This window comes from Panthera tigris, chromosome B3, assembly GCF_018350195.1.
Source record: "Panthera tigris isolate Pti1 chromosome B3, P.tigris_Pti1_mat1.1, whole genome shotgun sequence".
In the NCBI taxonomy this organism is placed as follows: Eukaryota; Metazoa; Chordata; class Mammalia; order Carnivora; family Felidae; genus Panthera; species Panthera tigris.
This window is the reverse complement of record NC_056665.1, coordinates 58746084-58765493: the sequence shown is the minus strand read 5'-3', so window position 1 is coordinate 58765493 and position 19410 is coordinate 58746084. Positions and strand designations below refer to the sequence as shown.

Here is a 19410-nt window from a genome sequence, read left to right as displayed (position 1 = left end):
CTCATGGCTTATAATTCTGTGCTTTTTGAAAATTGGAGTAAGAGCTACATTAAATGTAGGCAAGAAGATAGACACAGAAATAAGGAAATAACGTATATAAGGCAGTTCTTTGGGTACTGTAGTTTTTCCTGATATTGCCAGTCGATTTTGATAACTGGTGTGCCTTATTATATTTTCAATCTCAAGTAACCCAGTAGTGCTAATTTAGATGCCACATCTGAATCAGTAAATGTAGAACAAGATTGAATTCTGAAAAATTCCAGTTATGTAAAACCCACCAATCCAGACATCTCTTTCTTGAACATTATTTACCTAATAGAGATTTAAAATAAAGGTATTCTTAGCAGGTGATTGTTGAGAAGAAATTCTGAGTATAGAGGAAGGTCATTGAGACAGGTCAGCTAGAGGTGGACACACAGCCTGCCTAATAATTGGATGGATGCTACCTGGCTGGAAGATGGAGCAGATTGGTGGATCAAAATCTCAAAGGGAAACCTTTCATTTTTAGTTGAAATGTTTATTAAAATTATATTCCACAAAGAACTATCATATTGTATGCTGCAATTTAACTATTAAGAAGTGACATCACCAATAATTATTGTTACCCTACCAAAAGATTGTTTTAAGTGGTATTTGGTATGTGAAATATATTTGGCTGAGTGGTACTTAGTATACTTTTCTATTACTTTAAAATATGAACTTTTAAATTATATCCAAAGTTAGAACACAACATATCTTATAAATAAGTTGTTTCTATTTTAGAGGTTTATTTACTGAAGCTTATTTTTGTTATTTCTTTAGGTTTACGTGAGATTAAGACCATTCTTCAGGGAATTCCTGGAGCGAATGTCTCAGATGTATGAGGTAAACATGCTTAAGCTAATTACATAAGTATTTTTATTTTATTCAATATAGTACCCATATTTAGATCATGTATAATGATTACTTCTTTTCCCCTGAATTTGTAGATCATTCTTTTTACTGCTTCTAAGAAGGTGTATGCAGACAAGTTACTGAACATACTAGACCCTAAAAAGCAACTGGTCAGGTAAATTTAATTAAGAAATAGTAGAAATGTCTGTCACACTGATCTATGAAATTACTATGATTCTATTTAATTTTCATGGCCATTTTCAGTTGGCTGCAAATATAGAGATTTGTTGTGTTGAATGGTGAAAACGAACTTTTTTAAGCCCCCAAACTCTTTAAGAGTTCCTAATGATATTAACTTCAGACAGACGTTCTTTAAAGGATACAAAGATCAAATGTATTTATTCACTGTTACATCTGTATCCTCACTTCCTTGGGGACTGGGGGGAGATTGGGGGTATGTGGAATTTTTCACTGTGTGCATGATGTTTTCACTTCCTTATGTCTCTGAGATAATGCATGTTATGTCACCTTTTTAATGGCATAGAAAATAAAGGTTAATTTTAACAGAAAGGATAAATTAAACTCTTTTGCTTTTTTCAAGAGCAAATTTCTCTTCCATGGAAAGAAAACATTACATGAATCTAATTGGAAATTGCAGTTGGTTTAGTCACTCAAGTTACCCGATCTGGACTCACTTCCTTGTGTGTGTCCTGAGCCAGCAGATGCAGTGTGTTCCTGGTTAGGTGGGAGTGCCTCGGGTAATCTTAAAACAGTTTGAAAATCAGTTCCATTATTTCTGTCAACAGAAATGAAATACTAAGACTGCCAGCAGTCTTGCTGCATCCTCTAAGATGACAGAGTTAATCTATGTTGTTGTTTTTTTTTAACCGAGAATGCTGAGAGAGATGCCAGAAAAGGTTCATAAAAGCTTTAATAGCCAGGAATTCATTTTCTTGAATACTTTTCCCCATATTTTTTTAGTGGAAAGTCCTAATTTCTACTGTTAATAGTACCTTTGTTATAGAGTGGTTACAACTATGTTAAAAGACTTTTTCTGATGTCCACGTTTAGGGGATTTGCTTTCTTGTAAATAGAACTATGTTTTTTGTTTTTTTTAATCTAAAGGAGCAAAATTTGTCCTTGTTGTCACTTCCCATTTAACTTCCAATATAAGCAAGCATTAGACACACAAATGAAATTTTTTTTTCTCTTCATAAAGGTATAATGCATGCTTATTTTATCTAACTTTAACAAAAGTACACAAATGATTTTGTTTTGATGACTTCATTCATTCTTAAGATTTCTGTTCTCTTTTAGAGCTTTCTTTCATTTTACTAGGGAACAAATCATAGTCATGGAATTATAATGTTACAAATTAACACCCTTCATTTAAACTACATTTATAAACCTACACATTGAGAGTTTAAATTTGTTTTATCTAGTTTTTGTATCTAGTATTTGAATAATTTAAAACAGGAGGAGCTTTTTGAACAGTGTATTGCATTAGAGTGCTATGTTGAAGATAAGGTAGACTCAAATTCCTGTGATCTGATGAGTCTCATGATTCCAAATGCAAATCTGATGACCGGCAAGAGTAGTTCCTTTCTAAAACTGCAAATGCCTGCTATTGATTCTCAGGCTCCTGAATAACTGGAGGGATTTTAGTGTAATTTGTTTACAGTAAGCATTTGTATCCACATACATGTTCATTTGTCTCCTGTCTTGGGTGAGTTTGCTGCTATTGGCAAAGAAACATCAGTAGTGACTTGCGTGTACCTGCTGCACCTGCCTGTCTAGTTTCCTCAAATGTAAATGTTTGTACACATAAAAATGGAATCTTTTATAGGCCCATCCAGGACTTAAATTCTTTTGTCTGGTCTTACCTTTTCAAAGTAGAACAGTCTTTAAACCATATAGTGGTAGATGATCATTTAATTTAAAGTATTCTTTATAGAAAGGGGGGGAGAGAACTGTTTCTACTACATTTCTTCTGGTTGGAAAACTCTGTCGTCATCACCAGGACTGATGTTTTTAAGGTTGAGTTTTGTTGTTGTTAGAGCTATGGCCAATTTTGTTGGTGGAAAATGCCCTTTTCTTGAAATTCTATAAATAAAAATATAGGTATATATAAGTAGGCCCTAGCTGCTGAAAAATTGTTTAGTGGGATTAAGACACAAGGAAGCCAAACTATCAAATTACTAATGTATGCAAATGGAGTATTTCAGGGTGACCAGTATTAACTATTAGTAATATTCCAAGACTAACATTTTGAGTGCTAAATGAGATTATGTAATTATGACAGTATATAAGTATTATAAGACCTTCAATCGCTTTTAGTGGTACACCATTTTTCAGTTAAGTATCTATCATTGGTGAAACATCAGTTTACATTTGTAATACTTAAATCTGAATTCATCATTTCATTCAATCCTTGTTTTTCAAATATTCATATACACACTCACACTAAATTAAAAGGAAGATGGGTGTTTGGGAAAAGTATGAAGTGATGGAATAAACATTCGTTTTGGCCTCCACAGCTTTTCTCAAAAACTATAAGGGAAACTAAAAACATTTTTGAAAATGCCAACACAGAAACATTCCTTCTTATATTTTCTATTCTGGCATGTACAGGGATAGGGAGGCTGTGTGGTCTTCTGGTTAGAGCAAAGGACTGGGAGCCAGGAGGATCCTGGGTTCCAATGCGGGGCTAACCACTGACTTACTGTGTGACCTTGGGCAAGTCACTTGACCTCCTTGTGCCTCAGTCAACCATCTGGAAAATTGGTTAAAAAGCAGGACCTCGATGACACAACCAGATGCTGCATCTGAACTGAGCTTTCCTGGGTAAATAAATTACAAAAACAATTTACAGAGTTTTTAATCCCTCTTTATAATTTAATATAACATTTTGGGATAAGCCAAAGTTCTTAAAGTCATGGTAATATTTGGTTGTAAGGTTTCAATAATTGCTAACATTTTTTAAAGTAAAACTGTAGCCCAAAGCTTAGGCCCACATTTGTATTTGAATTTCCTTTGTGAGAGAAAATAAGGCTAAAACTGTAAAGCCTGTGGTATGTGTGTATGTTTCAGTATGTGTTATACTTTTTGGAGTTTTTTTTTAAGTTAATTTCTTTTTATTTTTATATTTAGGCATCGGCTTTTCCGTGAACATTGTGTTTGTGTACAAGGAAATTATATAAAGGACTTAAATATCCTTGGAAGAGATCTTTCAAAGACTATAATAATTGACAACTCACCACAAGCCTTTGCATATCAGGTATGAAGAGAGGGTTGCTAAACAAAATGAGATTGGAAAAAAAAAAAATACAATGAGAACAAATGCTGCCAAACAGAATGTAATAGGAGAACAGAATTTTCACTGGTGGAATTTCCCTTTTTAGTGTTATCTTTTTGAATTAGAAATGCCAAATTGCTATATTTCTTGTGGACATTTTTCTTTTAAATAAATGAAAACATAGCTAAAAATCTGAGTAATAATTCTGGATAAGAAGAGATTATAAGCTGTACATCAGTTAATAGCATTCTTATCAGTTGTTAAATCAGTATGTCAGCACCAAGCCTGATATGGGGATCGTACTCATGAACCATGAAATCATGACCTGAGCCAAAGTTGGAAGTTCAGCTGACTGAGCCACCCAGGTGCCCCTTATTTTTCTTTTTTTTTTTTTTTTTAATGTTTGTTTATTACTTTTGAGAGCAAGTGTCCGTGCGAAAGCTAGGGAGGGGCAGAGTGAGAGACTCCCAAGCAGGATCCACGCTGTTAGTGCAGAGCCCGATGAGGGGCTTGAACTAACAAACTTTGAGATTATGACCTGAGCCGAAATCAAGGGTTGGAAGCTCAACCAACTGAGCCACCCAGGCACCCAGCAAGATATGTATTACATTATGAATGTGTTCGTGTGATAGGTCTGAGATTTCCTTTACAGTAAATCAGTGCAGAGTAGGGATGGTGGAAATTGGGTTGGGTGTAGAAAGAACAAGTGAAAAGTAAACAGTAAAAAGATGAAAAAAGAAAAATGGGGAAAACTGCATATGGTATTGAAATGTGTTCAATTTAGGTCATTGGTCACATTTTGAAATATATTTTTAAGAATTTCATATTGGTTCCTGGATAAAATAATTTCATTTATCTACCATCTTAAATATAGTATTCTGCATTAATATTAAAGATAACCTAGAGATTATTTACTATAAAATGTGGTTTGCATTCTCGTTTTTAAACTTCTCTTCAGTGAAATACCATTGCATCAATTTGTTACGTTCCTGCCGTTTCAGGTTATCCTGCTATTTGTTGGAAATAGAACAATGAATGTCACACAGTCCCTGTGTAAAAGTATATAGGCTTTCTGATAGTGTTTACATTGGCAACACCCCTCTCACAGTGCCTAGCATAGACTAATAGTAACTATTTTTTTAATCCATAAAGTAATATTTTTAATTATGTAATTGCAAAACTTGTTTCAATGGATTTTTCTTGTTTAGTTTCATATATATTAAGAAGACATTAAGCTGAAAAACCAATTGGGCTTTGATGTATCCCTTAACATCTGTTTCTTGCACTATTGAATTGTCAGAATGTAACAACCATAAACTGATGGCATTCCTTTTCACAGTAACTTCTGCAGATCACTATGTACTTAAGTATCTGTTATTTCTTTTAAGTTTTTATAAAGTATGCAAAATGTAATAAAAAGGATTTAATTACTTATTTATTATTTTAGCTATCTAATGGAATCCCTATAGAAAGCTGGTTTATGGATAAAAATGACAATGAACTCCTAAAATTGATTCCATTTCTGGAGAAGCTTGTAGAACTGGTAAGTATCTTATTTATCTTGTTGTGTTTTGCACTTGTTGCCTCAACTCTATTGAAGTAAATCTTTTTAATTACTTTACTTTATGTGCACTGACTTTTAAAGTCAACTTGGTATGAGATTAGGGCAAAAAAAATTGAAAAGGATTACAAGCATTTTCTAACCTTGTAAACTATATCAAAATCATGCTTATCAGTATTTAATAATTTGCAGGTTGAATGTTTTTATTTTCACTGGGCTGCTTCTTATGAAGTTACTAACAGTATTAAATTGATTTCACTTTGCTTTCATAGTTCAGGTCTAGAATTAATGCTTGTGCTACTGAAACTTTATTCTGGTGTTATTTTTTCCTAATAAATAAAGTAGAATTCAGTGGCTTAACACTTTTACCAGTCTTTTGGTTTTGCCTCTTAGTGCATAATTGTTCTTTACAGAATTAAAACTTTAATGACAGTTCTTTTAATCTAAATTTAATTCTAAGTTAACTGCTTGTGTGTAGTATCTTTATATTTGGCAAACAAAGTGAAATAAATAGTGGTATATTTTTTCTGCAAAGGAAGAATGTTCACAGTGTTACGGAATCATATTTTTACATGGCTTTTAAAATGTCTTTTTCTCCACACAGAATGAAGATGTTCGACCTCACATCAGAGACAGATTTCGCTTGCATGATTTGCTGCCCCCAGATTAAGTACAAAGACTTGTCAAATCACTGAAGGGGGAGAGAATGCAGGACCCTTTTGGACTAAGACAAAAACATTGCCATTACTGTTGAAATTTTGCATTTTTGTACCCCGTCTTGCTTTTCTTATCTTTGGTGCCCAATAATAATCAAGGGTTACAGAAAGAGACTTTATCTCAGATTGAATACATACAGTAGGTAGGCTAAAACAGAAGAGTCTTTAGAACTAGTGCAACTCCGGTGAAATTTTTTTATGTACAGGACATCTGCAGTTTATAAAGAATTCTGTTTCTGCCACCAGCAGTTTGACCTGTAGTCACACAGGATTTTATGATAATAACAGAGATGAAAATGGACTTTTATTTTCTCTCTGTTTGGTGCTCTAAGTGGGTTTGTAGCCACTTTTCTGTTACTTTAAGATTCTCATTTCAACAGGAATGGCCAGTAAAAGTTGTTTTATTTTTCCTGTTAAGGTTTATAACCTTTTTACATTTTTGACCTGTATTAGATTAGATTTTCATTATGCATTCCTTTTAGTTGAGGCGCTTCCTAGTTTTCTGGAAATAGTCAGTTTTTAGTTTTTTATTATACATTTGAATGGCCGTTTTCCTGCTTTGTCTGCCTGCATATTGTATATTTGTTTAAAAATATTCTCTACTTTTAGTCCATGTAAGTTTCATTTAGAAAGACATGCATTTATATTTTGTTTCTGTAATATTCTGTAGGTGAAATCTTTTAAAAAAAATCAAAGGACTGGGTAGATAAGAATATATGAATGACTAATATTCAAAAGATTTAAACCATTGTGATGGCATGTGTTCCCCAAATGGTAATATCTTGCAATGGCACACGGATTTAACGGATAAAGGTATACCTCAGACTTCACTGTGCTCACCAATCTTTGAGGAGAATGAGTTTGGTCACCTGTTGGGCTTGATTTGGTTACTGCTGCCTTTGGTTTTCTCCAGGAATGAAGTATTCAGCACAGTGACTCAGTATTTTTAGTTATTTTGCATGGGCTGGTAGTACCTCTGTTATGCTCTTGGTTACAATCAATTTAAAACTCTGTGTAACAGTCTTGGTACCTTACAGTAGCTATGCATAATCCTGTGGCACAGTAAACTCCCAAGCCACCAATGCAGTTAATATGCTCTCATAGTGGTTTTCTATGCTATATGAAAATAGTCTTCAAGCCTTGGTTCTCTAATGCAGCTACCACAAGAGGTTGATATTTTTATAGTGGCGTGTAATCTCCTTTTCGGGAGGCTTTTTATGGAAGGTAGAATTTGTAAAAGTTAGTATGCTTTGCCTCTCGACTGCATTAACATGCCACAGGCTCAGACTGTTTTTGTGTAAAGGATGTCAAAGAACGGCACTTTTTCTAAAGAGAAGTTTGATATTTTGTATGCTTGTTAAGAAAGTACAGTATTGGAAATTAAAGGTGGACAACTGATAATTGAGGAGTATGTCACTTAATTTTTTATGTATATTACCTGTTTACTTGTACAACTTACTGTACAAATTACATGCAGCTTCATTTTCAAATGAATCCTTAAAATAAGGAAATCTTTTTAGGAAAACATTTAATTTTTGTATTTTTGATTTTAAAGGCATGAGTTATGTCAATTTTCAGTGTATTAATGAAGATTTTAACTTTTCATCAGGTTGAGTGTTTTCTTACTATATTATCTGTTGTGTATGTAGTTAGCATATTGTGTCACTGAACTGTTTAAAAAATCTAGCATGTAGAGCAAGCCTGTTTTGTGGAAAATCCTTATTCATTAAAAAAAAATAATCATGGCAGATTTTCTGCAAAAAAAAAAAAAAGCAAACGCATTTGCAATTCAGAATACTGGTTTATTTTTTTTTTTTAATTTGTTTTGGTTTGTTTTTGTTTTAATTTAAAGAAAGGTATTTTGCTTGCAGGAAAAATACTCCAGATTCATTTTAATGAGAATCTTTGAAATGTATTTATCTTTAGGGCATCTGGGCATCTTTATGCTGTTTGTCTTCTGTCTTTCTTGAAATAAAATGTACATACGTTACCTTTACATACGCTCTTGCTCAAAATTGTGAACCTAGTTACATTTCTCCTTGCTCCCCTTTTTATGCTCAAACAGTAAAACCCTAAACCTATACAAGAAGATCTAAGCTTTCAGTGTGCATTATAATTGCAGAAAGCTTTTCTGATTAAGCAAACACAGTCTCAAAGGGCTTTCCCATGATTTAAAGGGAAATGTAAGCACCTGTACTGTTGTGCCTCTGGGCACTTTAAATAAACACCAACTTTTAGTCCTCTTTTATTAATGGTAAACTGTTTTCAGTCCCATGCTAGGAGAGTTCTTTAAGTCAACTGACAAAGGAATCTAGCATAACAAGATTCTGTAAAGGAATAAAGGGAAATTTTATATGACCTGAGAAAATTTTTCGAGACCAATTTATTTTTCTTCATTACTTAATTTGGGTCATTTTAAATTTGTTAATATAAAATTTAAAATAATTTATAAAGAGACAATTATCCAGCTTCCTTCTACTTTAACATGTTTTATCCTCTCATTACCCCTAATTTTCTTTTATCTTTTGGTAAATGTTATCTTAAACACACTTCCATTTAGTTAAGCGGAGGTGTTTATTTTGTGAATTGAGATGTGCCCAGCTCCTTCAATTCACACAGGAAACATGAACTCTTAAAAACTGACTGTAGGAAATGCAGGAGAGTTGCATACCTGATAAGACACAGCAAAAGTGACCTATATACACATTAACATATCTGAAGTACATATTATAATTGTGATATTTCCAGTGATAAATGTCTGGCTTTTAAGACATTCTTTTAAATATTTGTATTATTGTTAGGATGTTTAAATCAGTTGTGTTTTTTAATTCTGTGTAATATATGTAGCCCTAATCAGATTTATATCACCATATTTCTTCTTGAGTCTTAAAGAGTTGATAACAATTTGAAACCATAATTGTTTTATATTAGCTAGTATGTATATTTATTTACCCGATGGCTTTATCTTGTTTCCCAAAATTGGGGGGGAGGGAGCTGTTGAAAGCATTGTAACTTCTATAAATGGCTATTTTCTTGTACCTGTCAGTGAAAATGGATGTGTACATTGTTTTTTTTTTATATTTCTCTGGTTTTTCTGGTTTGTTTGGTTGTTGTTGTTGTTGTTGGCTTTTTTTGTTTGTTTGTTTTTTTAAGTGTTAAACATAGAATGGTTTAAAAAAGTTATCTTTGGCCAATGACTTTTTCAGCTAGATAATTACTTTTATTCAGCCTTCTAAAGAAGTTTGTTTTCATTGTTTTGTTCAGTCAACTTGCCTGAAAAAGAGAGACTTCATCTCATCAATGAAGAAAGCATGTCATTATTCCTACAAATCTTTACAGCGAGCACAGAATTCTTCATAAGGATCAGATCTCTTCCACATCTTGTGTCAGTCACATAAAGCTGAAATGTAAAGGACACTGAAGCCTTCATTTAATTGTACTAACACGATGGTGTTATATACCACATCATTAGCTAGTTAAGGTTTTCTGAACTGACTTCTCTTTGTCTTCCTAGGTATTTATTTGTTATCTCTTTTAATCTTGTGTATCTAAATTAACTTAGTTAATAGTTACCCACTGAATAACTATGCCAAGCAACTAGGAAAGAATGTTTATTTTATTTCCCCTTATAGGGGAAGAGTGGACTGGGAACAAAAATGTATGGGCCAAAAGGCCTTAGGTTGTCATTCATTCACTTTCTTATTCCTCTCATGAGCTATATTTGAGTATAGTATTTTTTCAGTGCTGATATGCTTGATTATGTCATTACTTCTCATATCTTCCCAAGTTGAAAGCCTGCTAGGAACCTATATAAAACACATTTAAAATTTTCAGAATAAGAACCACAAAACTCAGTATCTTATATTCAAATGCCACTTAAATTATTATGGGAATCCAAGTCTCACTCACTAGGATACATTTTTATAAAATGTTTCTCTGTATCTTGAATTGAAATTACTTGCTCAGAGGCAAGAGTTCTGGGGTATAATGTGTTTTGAGAAATTTTTAGAAAGGGGAGAGGAGAGCAGCAAGTTTATACTTAGTTACTTTATGGTTTTGATATTAGTATTTTAAAATACATCAGTGTTTCCCAAACCTGACCATTAGAATAGTTGTGAAGAGCTTAAGAAATACAGATTCCAAAAGCCTAACCCCCTGCAAAACTGTCTGGATGGATCTAGAGTGGGGCCTGAGAGGTGTGTGTGTGTGTGTGTGTGTGTGTGTGTGTGTGTGTGTGTGTGTGTGTGTGTGTGTGTGTTTGTGTTTGTGTGTTTTAAAGACCTCCAGGTGATTCTAATAGCCAGCTTTGGGAAATCACTGTTTTAAATAATGTGATGGTGTTTGAGAGTAGGCAACTAAAATAAAGTTTACCAGACATCTCTGGTAGTTTTTTTTTAAACCGGGACCAGATTTCACAGAACTTACTCAAGATACATGGAGGAATAATAAAGAAGATTGAGGCTACTGCTCATTATCATTCTTATCTCCTACTTTTTAAGAGTTTGCATTTCTAGCACTTGGAATAGTTGATCATATATACAGCTGAAGGACATCCCTGAATGAGACCATTATATATATTAATTGTAAAATATTTCACTATTTTTTTATTTTATAAATCTTTGTAGAAATAAGCAATTAAATACTACTTTCATCTTTTGAAATGGGATTTTTCAAGGCATTGTCCTTTTGGCATTAAGGTAGGGGGGAGTTAATATTCTCTCTGCCTTTTTCCATGTGAATCAATATAAAAGTCATGGATATTTAAAAATCTCAGTTTAATTTCTACATATTTACTATGCAGTATAGCCGTGAACAAGTAATGTAGACTTAGTTTTCTCATCTTCAAATGCCCTGATCACCCTACCTCACAGGGTTGTTGTGGGGATAAATAAAACTTTTATGGAAGCACTTTTCTTTGACGATATTTTATAAGCCATTAGAAACAATCTAACAGCTTATATTTGTATAGTGCTTTTTTGCTTGCTTGTTGCAATTACGTGATTTTTTCACATTACTTTCCCCTTTGATATCTTCAGGATGTACCTGTAAGGAACACAGAATAGGTTACAGACAGGCAGAATGACAATTTCTGGAACTACTGTGTGCAGAAGTGGAATAAAATGTGAATAAAGGGGCTAGTTTTGAAAAAAGAGATGATGGCAAAGAACCAGATTATGGTGAACCTAAGATGAGGAATTTCTACTTGATGTAGTGGGCAAAATAACATGAACCAACATAACTACAAAATAGCATTCTGGTTCCACCCCGATTTCTGTGGTGAGACTTTTTCTTCTTTACTGAGCAAAACTGACATTGTGTAAGTTTAAGGTATACGGTATGAGGACTGGATACAAATATTTGAGATGTTCATCACAATAAGGTTAACATCCTTCACCTAATTACCATTTTTGTTAGGGTGAGATGAGAACATTTAAAATCTACTCTGATAGCAACTTTCAAGTATACATTTACAGTACTAACTGTAGTCCCTATGATGTACACTAGGTCCCCAGAACATTAGATCCTCATACAACTGGAGGTCTACCCTTTGACCAGCATCTCTTCATTTCCCCTAGCCCCAGGCTGTGATGAGATTTTTAAGTATTTTCCCTAAGCTCCAAAGGAGTTTGATGCACATACAGGTTTGAGAGTCACTGAAGTACAGGGCCTTTAGAAATAAATGACCTGGCTGGCTTAGAAGAGCATGGAACTCTCGATCTGAGGGTTGTGAGGTCTGCCCCACATTGGGTGTAGAGATTACTTTAAAATCTTAAAATGACGACTTCAGGTGAATAGTTGACTTGGGAGTTTGGTTAATAAAAGGAGCTTTCAGGATCAAAAGATCTGATTTCAAGTCCATAGGTACTCATTAACTTACTAGCCAAAAGCAGGTATCTAAGCCTCAATGTGTTCATCTGTGCAAAGGGTGCACCAAGATGTACTTTTCAGACTTACAAAGATGAATGATATCAAGACATCATAAACTGTAAGGCAATATACAAATAACTACCAGAATAGAAATGGTAAAGCAGCTAGTTCTCTTGCAGATATGCAGGAGATATACATGCACAGTGTTTGGGGAGATGTCTGAAGCTGAAAAGGACAGCAGAAAATCAAGGCATTGTAATAACCACATGTTAGTTTTTTAAGAAAAACATGAGCAGTAGGGTGCATTCACATGAAGACCACAGAAGTGATTGTGGAGAGGTCACCTCATAAGAATGTGTTTAATGAAAATATGCTGAGTGTTAAGAAAAGTGGATGATGAAGACAGTACTGAATGGCTTGAGAAATCTGGTAAGTAGTTGGGGTAGCAGGCTTATATAAATGGTTTGCCAAGTTAGTAGTTGCTTAGTAATGGATGAACCAAATGAACTAGAACTTTTGGTGGCTATCATAATGAGCCTTAATGTTATATTTGGTGTATGGCAATATTTGTTGAAAGCTGTAAGTAGCCTTCCTAATGACCGTAACAGTCATTTTAAAGCGCTGCCTTACTATGTGTTAGACAGTATTCCAGGCTCTATGAACGGCAGAAGAAAACAACCCTGACATTGCCCTCAAGCTTACAGTCTAGCAGTGAAGACTGATAATGTTGGGAAAAGAGTCATGAAAGGGAAGAATGGCTTTGAGAATGCCACAATCTAGTCTGGAACCAGGCTTGGGTTGGCTGAAAAAGCATTAGGTTGAGATCTGTAGAACATGTACTGAAAGAATGTAAAGCCAGGCTTGATTGCAGGTGGAGGGGACATAACATCAAGCAAGGAAGTATATGATCGGATTTATCTTGAAAAGATCACTTTACCATACAGGGAAGAGAGGGGGTTGGTGGGAGATCAGTTAAAAGAGTTACAAAAGGCGGCCTAATTCAGGGCTCCTGGGTGGCTCAGTTAAGCCTCCAACTCTTGATTTTGGCTCAGATCATGATCTTGCAATTTGTGTGTTTGAACCCTGTGTCAGGCTCTGCATTGACAGTGTGGAGCCTGCTTGGGATTCTCTTTCTCTGCCCCTCCTCTGCTCTTGCTCACTCTCAAAATAGATACATAAACACATTGGGGCACCTGGGTGGCTCAGTCCAGTTGAGCATCTGATTTTGGCTCAGGTCGTGATCTCACGGCTCGTGAGTTTGAGCCCCGCGTTGGGCTCTGTGCTGACAGCTCAGTGCCTGGAACCTGCTTCAGATTCTCTCTCTCTCTCTCTCTCTCTCTCTCTCTCTCTCTGCCCTCCCCCAACTCGCACTCTTTCTCTCAAAGTATAAATAAACAGTAAAAACAAGATTTTTTTAAAAAGATACATAAACACATAAACTTTAAAAATTAAAGTTAAGTAAGTTAACCTAATTCTCCATACAACATCTTCCCTTTCTCGTAAGACCACAAACATTTGGTGCTAACCTAATGGACAGTCTGAGGCCAGGAGGTTGGTAAAGTCTTAGGGAGAGTATGGACTGTCCATTTAACTGACAGGAATAGGAAGATAACTGTAGGATTTTATGGCACCATATAAAAGTAAGAGCAAATGTATAGGAGTTGAATGGAGACAGATGCTGTCATTCATGTCTTACAAAATTCTTGGGTAGGCTTTTTTGGGTAGCGGTTGGGGTTAAATGAAAAAAGTCAGTTCCTGTATCAAATATAAATCAAATCTTTTTACATATGTAATGACTCATTACATATTTTGGCACTTTATAAATGTCTTAACTTGGTCCTGTTTGCAATTAAAACTTCCTCTTCAGCCTTACTTCACTTAATCTCTGAGATTTTGAGTCTAGAACTGGCTTAAGCCAGTTCACTTAAAAAGAAGCCATTGGCATCTCCATTTCTGCTGTTATTTACTATCCTGTGGTCTCTTTTTTTTTTTTTATGTTTATTTATTTTTGAGACCGAGAGAGACAGAGCATGAACAGGGGAGGGTCAGAGAGAGAGAGAGAGACACAAAATCTGAAGCAGGCTCCAGGCTCTGAGCTGTCAGCACAGAGCCTGACGTGGGGCTCAAACTCACGGACCATGAGATCATGACCTGAGCCAAAGTCAGAAGCTCAACCAACTGAGCCACCCAGGCGCCCCTATCCTGTGGTCTTAATGATGAAGTTCTTGTAGGCAGAGATTTTAATATTAATTTTTTCAACAAACATTGATCAATTACTCTGGTCATCTGTAAAATAAGAATACTGTTCTGTGTGATTTTAGGGCTCCTCTAGAGGACTAACATGTGAATCACAGATTCATTTTAAGGACTGAATAAATTCTCAGCACGTAATTCTATTTTTTTTTTTAATGTTTATTTTTGAGAGAGAGCACAAGTGGGGGAGGGCAGAGAGAGAGGGAGACAGAGGATCTGAAGCAGGCTCTGCACTGACAGCAGCAAGCCTGATGCGGGGCTCCAACTTGTGAACTGCGAGATCATGACCTGAGCCTAAGTAAGACGCTTAACCAACTGGGCCACCCAGGCATCCCTGGCACATAATTCTAGACAATTGTTTCCCTGCTTCCTCATTTCAAAAAGCAACACGCGCAATACTGTGAATTCTCAATTTCTGCCTCAAAAATCTATCAATGCTGCCTACATATAGCCCATGTATTTTTCCATGGCATCTCCACAAACCATTTTCAACTGCATGTGGTTTAAAACCTTCAAGTTAATATCCCCAGAACCTAGAACAATACTGAGTACAGGGTAGGCACTTGATAATTATTTGCTAAATAAATAAATGAATGAATGAGTTCACACTTCAAAGTATGGACTTCTATTTAAAAGTCCAGAAAATTGATTCATTCAGTGCACCCCAGAATTGATGAGATTCAGGGGAATTGGTTCATACCAATTAAACTCATGAGACACTAGTTTTTAAGCCAGATTTCAATTTCTTTCACTTACTGGAAAAAGTTTTCTCCCTATGAAACTAGATTACAATCAGATGCCTCCTTGGTGAGGGTGAAACAAGAGAAAATCTGAAAATGAATTATAATGTCTAATATCAATTCAACAGGATACCCCTCTACTAGATATCGGCCAAATATCTAATAGATACTTACCTTTTCTCTAGAGACTTTTCTCACAGACTTAGCCTTTTCTCTAGAGACTCACAATCTTGTTCTTTGGATTTTCCTTCCCTATGCTTCACCTTCTGTTAACTTTTTTTTTTTTTTTTTTTGTCTTTAAGATATATTGTCTCAGAACATCTCCAGGCAAGTTAATACAGATAACTACACTAATGACAAATGACTAATCACCACCATTATTACAGATACATATATTGCTTTCCTGAGACTCTACCTTGGGGTAGTTGATCGGATCTGGCACCTTCTTAACCACTTATTTACTATTTACTAGTTCAGGTTACTGCTATAATGCTATAGATTTACTAGTAATATAATAAAAGAAAAAGGACCCAAATTTTCTTTTCAGACCACCTTTCTTTCATGAGGGAGGAACAATGAATGACCTGATGGGCAGGTTTTTCTTGGTAACAAAAACCGAGTTCTGCATAAAATTTATTCATGCAGTCATTCAACAGTTACTAAGTGCCTACTATGTGGCAAACACAGACTTAAATATAGCAGAGCCTAGCCTCTAAAGATTTCTTACCTGTAATTAGACTACTAGGATGTACCTGTTAAAAGTTTTTGCTGAGGCCAAGAATGAAATGTACTGGAAAGATGCTGGGGTACCTTATAACATCTAAAGAAGAGCTGGACAACTGGATATCAAGGGTAGGCAGGAGGAAGTGAGGTGGCCTGGAAAATCATCACTTCATCAAGAGTTGTGGTCTTCCCTTCAGGGTGTTGTCATCAGTCACTAAATTCTAAAGTCCTGGGAAAGAGACTCTGTTAATGCTGCATAACAATTCACTTCGAAAGTAAAAAGGCTTGGGGTTCCTAGGTGCCTCTGTTAAGTGCCTGACTCTTGATTTCGGCTCAGGTCATGATCTCACAGGTTCATAGGTTTGAGCCCCACATTGGGCTCTGCACAGTTCAGAGCCTACTTGGGATTCTCTCTCTCCCTCTCTCTGCCCCTCCCCTGCTCGTTCGCCTCACTCTTGCTCTCAAATAAACTTAAAAAAAAATTTTTTTTTTTTAAGTTAAGAGGCTTAGGACTACTCTAACTCATCTGTGGGTTGATGGGACTCAGCTGGGCAACTCTTGCTTTCCGTCTTTTGCAGTTGCATTCAAACGTTAGCTTGGGATGGAATCACCTGAAGGCTCAATTAGGCTGGATGTTGAAGATGGCTTCTTTACTTCCATGTCTGGCATTTTTGCTGGCATATCTGGAACAGCCAGGGGCTGGCTCTCTCCCTAAACACCCTCTCTATATGGTTAGTCAGAAACAGCTTGGTGGTCTTAGAGTAGTAAGGCTTCTTAAATGGCTGCTGGCTACCACCAGAGTGAACATTCTAAAAGGCGCAGGTGGAAGCTGCAAGGTTTGTTATGGCTTAGCATCCCATGTCACTTCTGCCCTATTCTACTGGTCAAAAATGCATCATAGGGCTAGCCCAGATTCAGGGGGAAGAGATTGCATAAGGGCTTGAATACTATTCATTGAAGGGCCAACTGTGGAGACTAGCTACAAAGAGAATTGATAGTTCCACTGGGTTATTTACATCCCACCTAGGGGCAGTTCCAGATTTTATGTAGTTTGAAGCATACACAATTTGGAGGGCTTTTTTGAAGAGTGTAAGGGGTCTGTGCAATGAGGGGCCCTGAAGGTAAAGCTTCATTAAACTTCACAGTTATTTGTTTTTGACTGCCCTTCCCAAATTAGCTATGGTAAGGGAGCAAACACGGCTTTTAGGAGCCCACATATTCTTGTGTACTAGAACAATTTCCTGAAAAGGAGGAATCACTGTGAGCTCACCCCCCCCCCCTAACAAAAAGTGTACAGTGTTCAGTTCAATATAATCTGATCATTTGAATGAATAAAACCCAGGTCCCCTGACTTCCAAAAGTGAATTTTCAAATATATTCCACAGTATTTCATTTGTCTTATAAATAAAACAACAAAAAACTGGTAGAAGTGGAAGGATACTTTTTTTTTTTTAACTTACTATGCTTTCTATGCCTTTTTTTCTTTGGCTGCTCCTTAAATATTGATGTTCTTCAAAGATTCTTCTCATTCTATATACCCTAGTTTCACATGATTCCATCCACTACCATAATCAGATGACTCCTAGTCCTCTCCATAACCCAGACCTCTCTAGTTCCAAACATGTACTAGATATTTCTATTTGGATGTCACACAAGAATGTCAAGATCTATGTGGCCAAAAGTTAATTTATCCTTATTCTTTATTATGATGAGAGGCACCATTCAGTTATTTTCAAAAACATTTATTGACCATTTACTATATGCCAGGCACTAGGAATATAGTAGTAAAAACAACAGACAAGGTCCCCATGCTGCAAACAGACATTAAATATGTAAACAGGGTCATTAAAGATTACGATAAATGCTATGTCAAAAACAGAGCAATGAGATAGAGTAACTGGGGGAGGCTTCTTGCAGGCAGGAGATCAGGAAGAGCTCTGCAAAGGTAGCATTTGAACTCTGATATGAAAGAAAACCAACCATGCAAAGAGGTGTGGAAAGAACACTGTAGGCAGAAAGAATATCAAGTACAAAGTCCAAAACTAGGAAAAGGGTTAGTAGCCTTATAAGGCTAGAAGCAATGAAGTTAATGAGAGAGAATGACATAGGGGGTTGACAGGAGGTAGGAGTCAGACTTGTAGGGCCTTATATGCCATAGTAAGGAATTGGAATTTACTCTAAAAATAACAAGAAGCCAGGGGCGCCTGGGTGGCTCAGTTGGTTAAGCGTCTGACTTCAGCTCAGGTCATGATCTCACGGCTGGGCTAGTGAGTTTGAGCCCTGCATCGGGCTCTGTGCTGTCAGTGCACAGTCAGCTTGGATCCTGTTTCCCTCTCTCTACCCCTCCCCGCAACCACCCCCCACACCGTTTGCGCTCTAACATTTAAAAGAACAAGAACAAAAAATAAAAAAATAAAAACAAGAAGCCACTAAAGGCTTTTCAACTGGGAGAAAGGGGTGTCACAATCTGATTTACATTTTTAAATAAGCAAACTGCCTGGTGTGTAGTGAATGGATTGTGGAGGGAAAGGTGGCAGAAGGAAAACCAACTGGGAAGTCATCATAGAAGAGTCTAGAGAAAGTTTGGATGAAGGTGGTTGCAAAGAGATATGGGGGTAATTAAATGTATTCAAGATTAACAGTGGAAGTAAATCAAAGAACTTGGTGACTGAATTTAGGAGCTGAGAGGAAGAAAGCAGAGATAGGTCTCGGTTTTTTGACTTCGGTACCTGGAGATTGGTGTCACCACCACTCGTTCAATCTCCAAAAGCACTGTCCTCTACTGCTCTCTCCCACTTCCCCTCCATATCCAACCAGTCACTGTTATAAGTTGGGATTATCCAGAGAAACAGAACAAACAGCATGTGTGTATATACATAAAGAGATTTATTTTAAGGGATTGGCTCACACGATTGTAGGAGCTGGCAATTCTGAAATCTGCAGAGCAGGCCAGCAGGCTGGAAACCCAGGCAAGTGCTGCTGCTGGAGTCCAAAGGCAGTTTGGAGGCAGAATTCCTTTTTCTACAGTGGTTTTTTTATTTTTTTTATTTTTATTTTTTAAGGCCTTCAACTGAATGGATAATGATTAGGATAAGACCCATCCACATTTTGGGGGTTAATCTGTTTTACTCAAAGCTTACTGATTTAAATGTTAATCACATACAACAAGTACATTCACAGCAACAACTAGTGTTTAACTAAAAACTGGTTATCACGGCCAAGCCAAGTTGACACATAAAATTAACCATCACAGTCAATAAATTGTTTTGACTCTTAAACATTTCCCAGATTGGTTCTTTTCTTTCTGCTACCATTGCCTTACTTTAGGCTTGTGTTCTCATTTAATTAATTCATAAAATATTTACTTTATGGTATTAGATA

The 19410-nt window shown here is 36.0% G+C and overlaps 1 protein-coding gene across 4 annotated transcripts in view; it reads left to right on the top strand.

Moving 5' to 3' along the window:
- The window catches only part of CTDSPL2 (CTD small phosphatase like 2), an 80345-nt gene extending 71904 nt beyond the window's left edge, over positions 1 to 8441 (top strand). For 3 of the 4 annotated variants that reach the window (XM_042988980.1, XM_007081755.3, XM_007081756.3), the window contains exons 9-13: positions 802 to 864; positions 969 to 1048; positions 4024 to 4150; positions 5616 to 5711; positions 6334 to 8441. In XM_042988980.1, coding sequence (XP_042844914.1) covers positions 802 to 864; positions 969 to 1048; positions 4024 to 4150; positions 5616 to 5711; positions 6334 to 6399 — 432 coding nt within the window. In that variant the 3' untranslated portion in view covers positions 6400 to 8441. Of the gene's footprint in view, positions 1 to 801; positions 865 to 968; positions 1049 to 3504; positions 3705 to 4023; positions 4151 to 5615; positions 5712 to 6333 lie in introns of those variants that run through there. The other variant, XM_042988981.1, reaches the window with a different exon arrangement.
- Positions 8442 to 19410: the final 10969 nt, after the last annotated feature.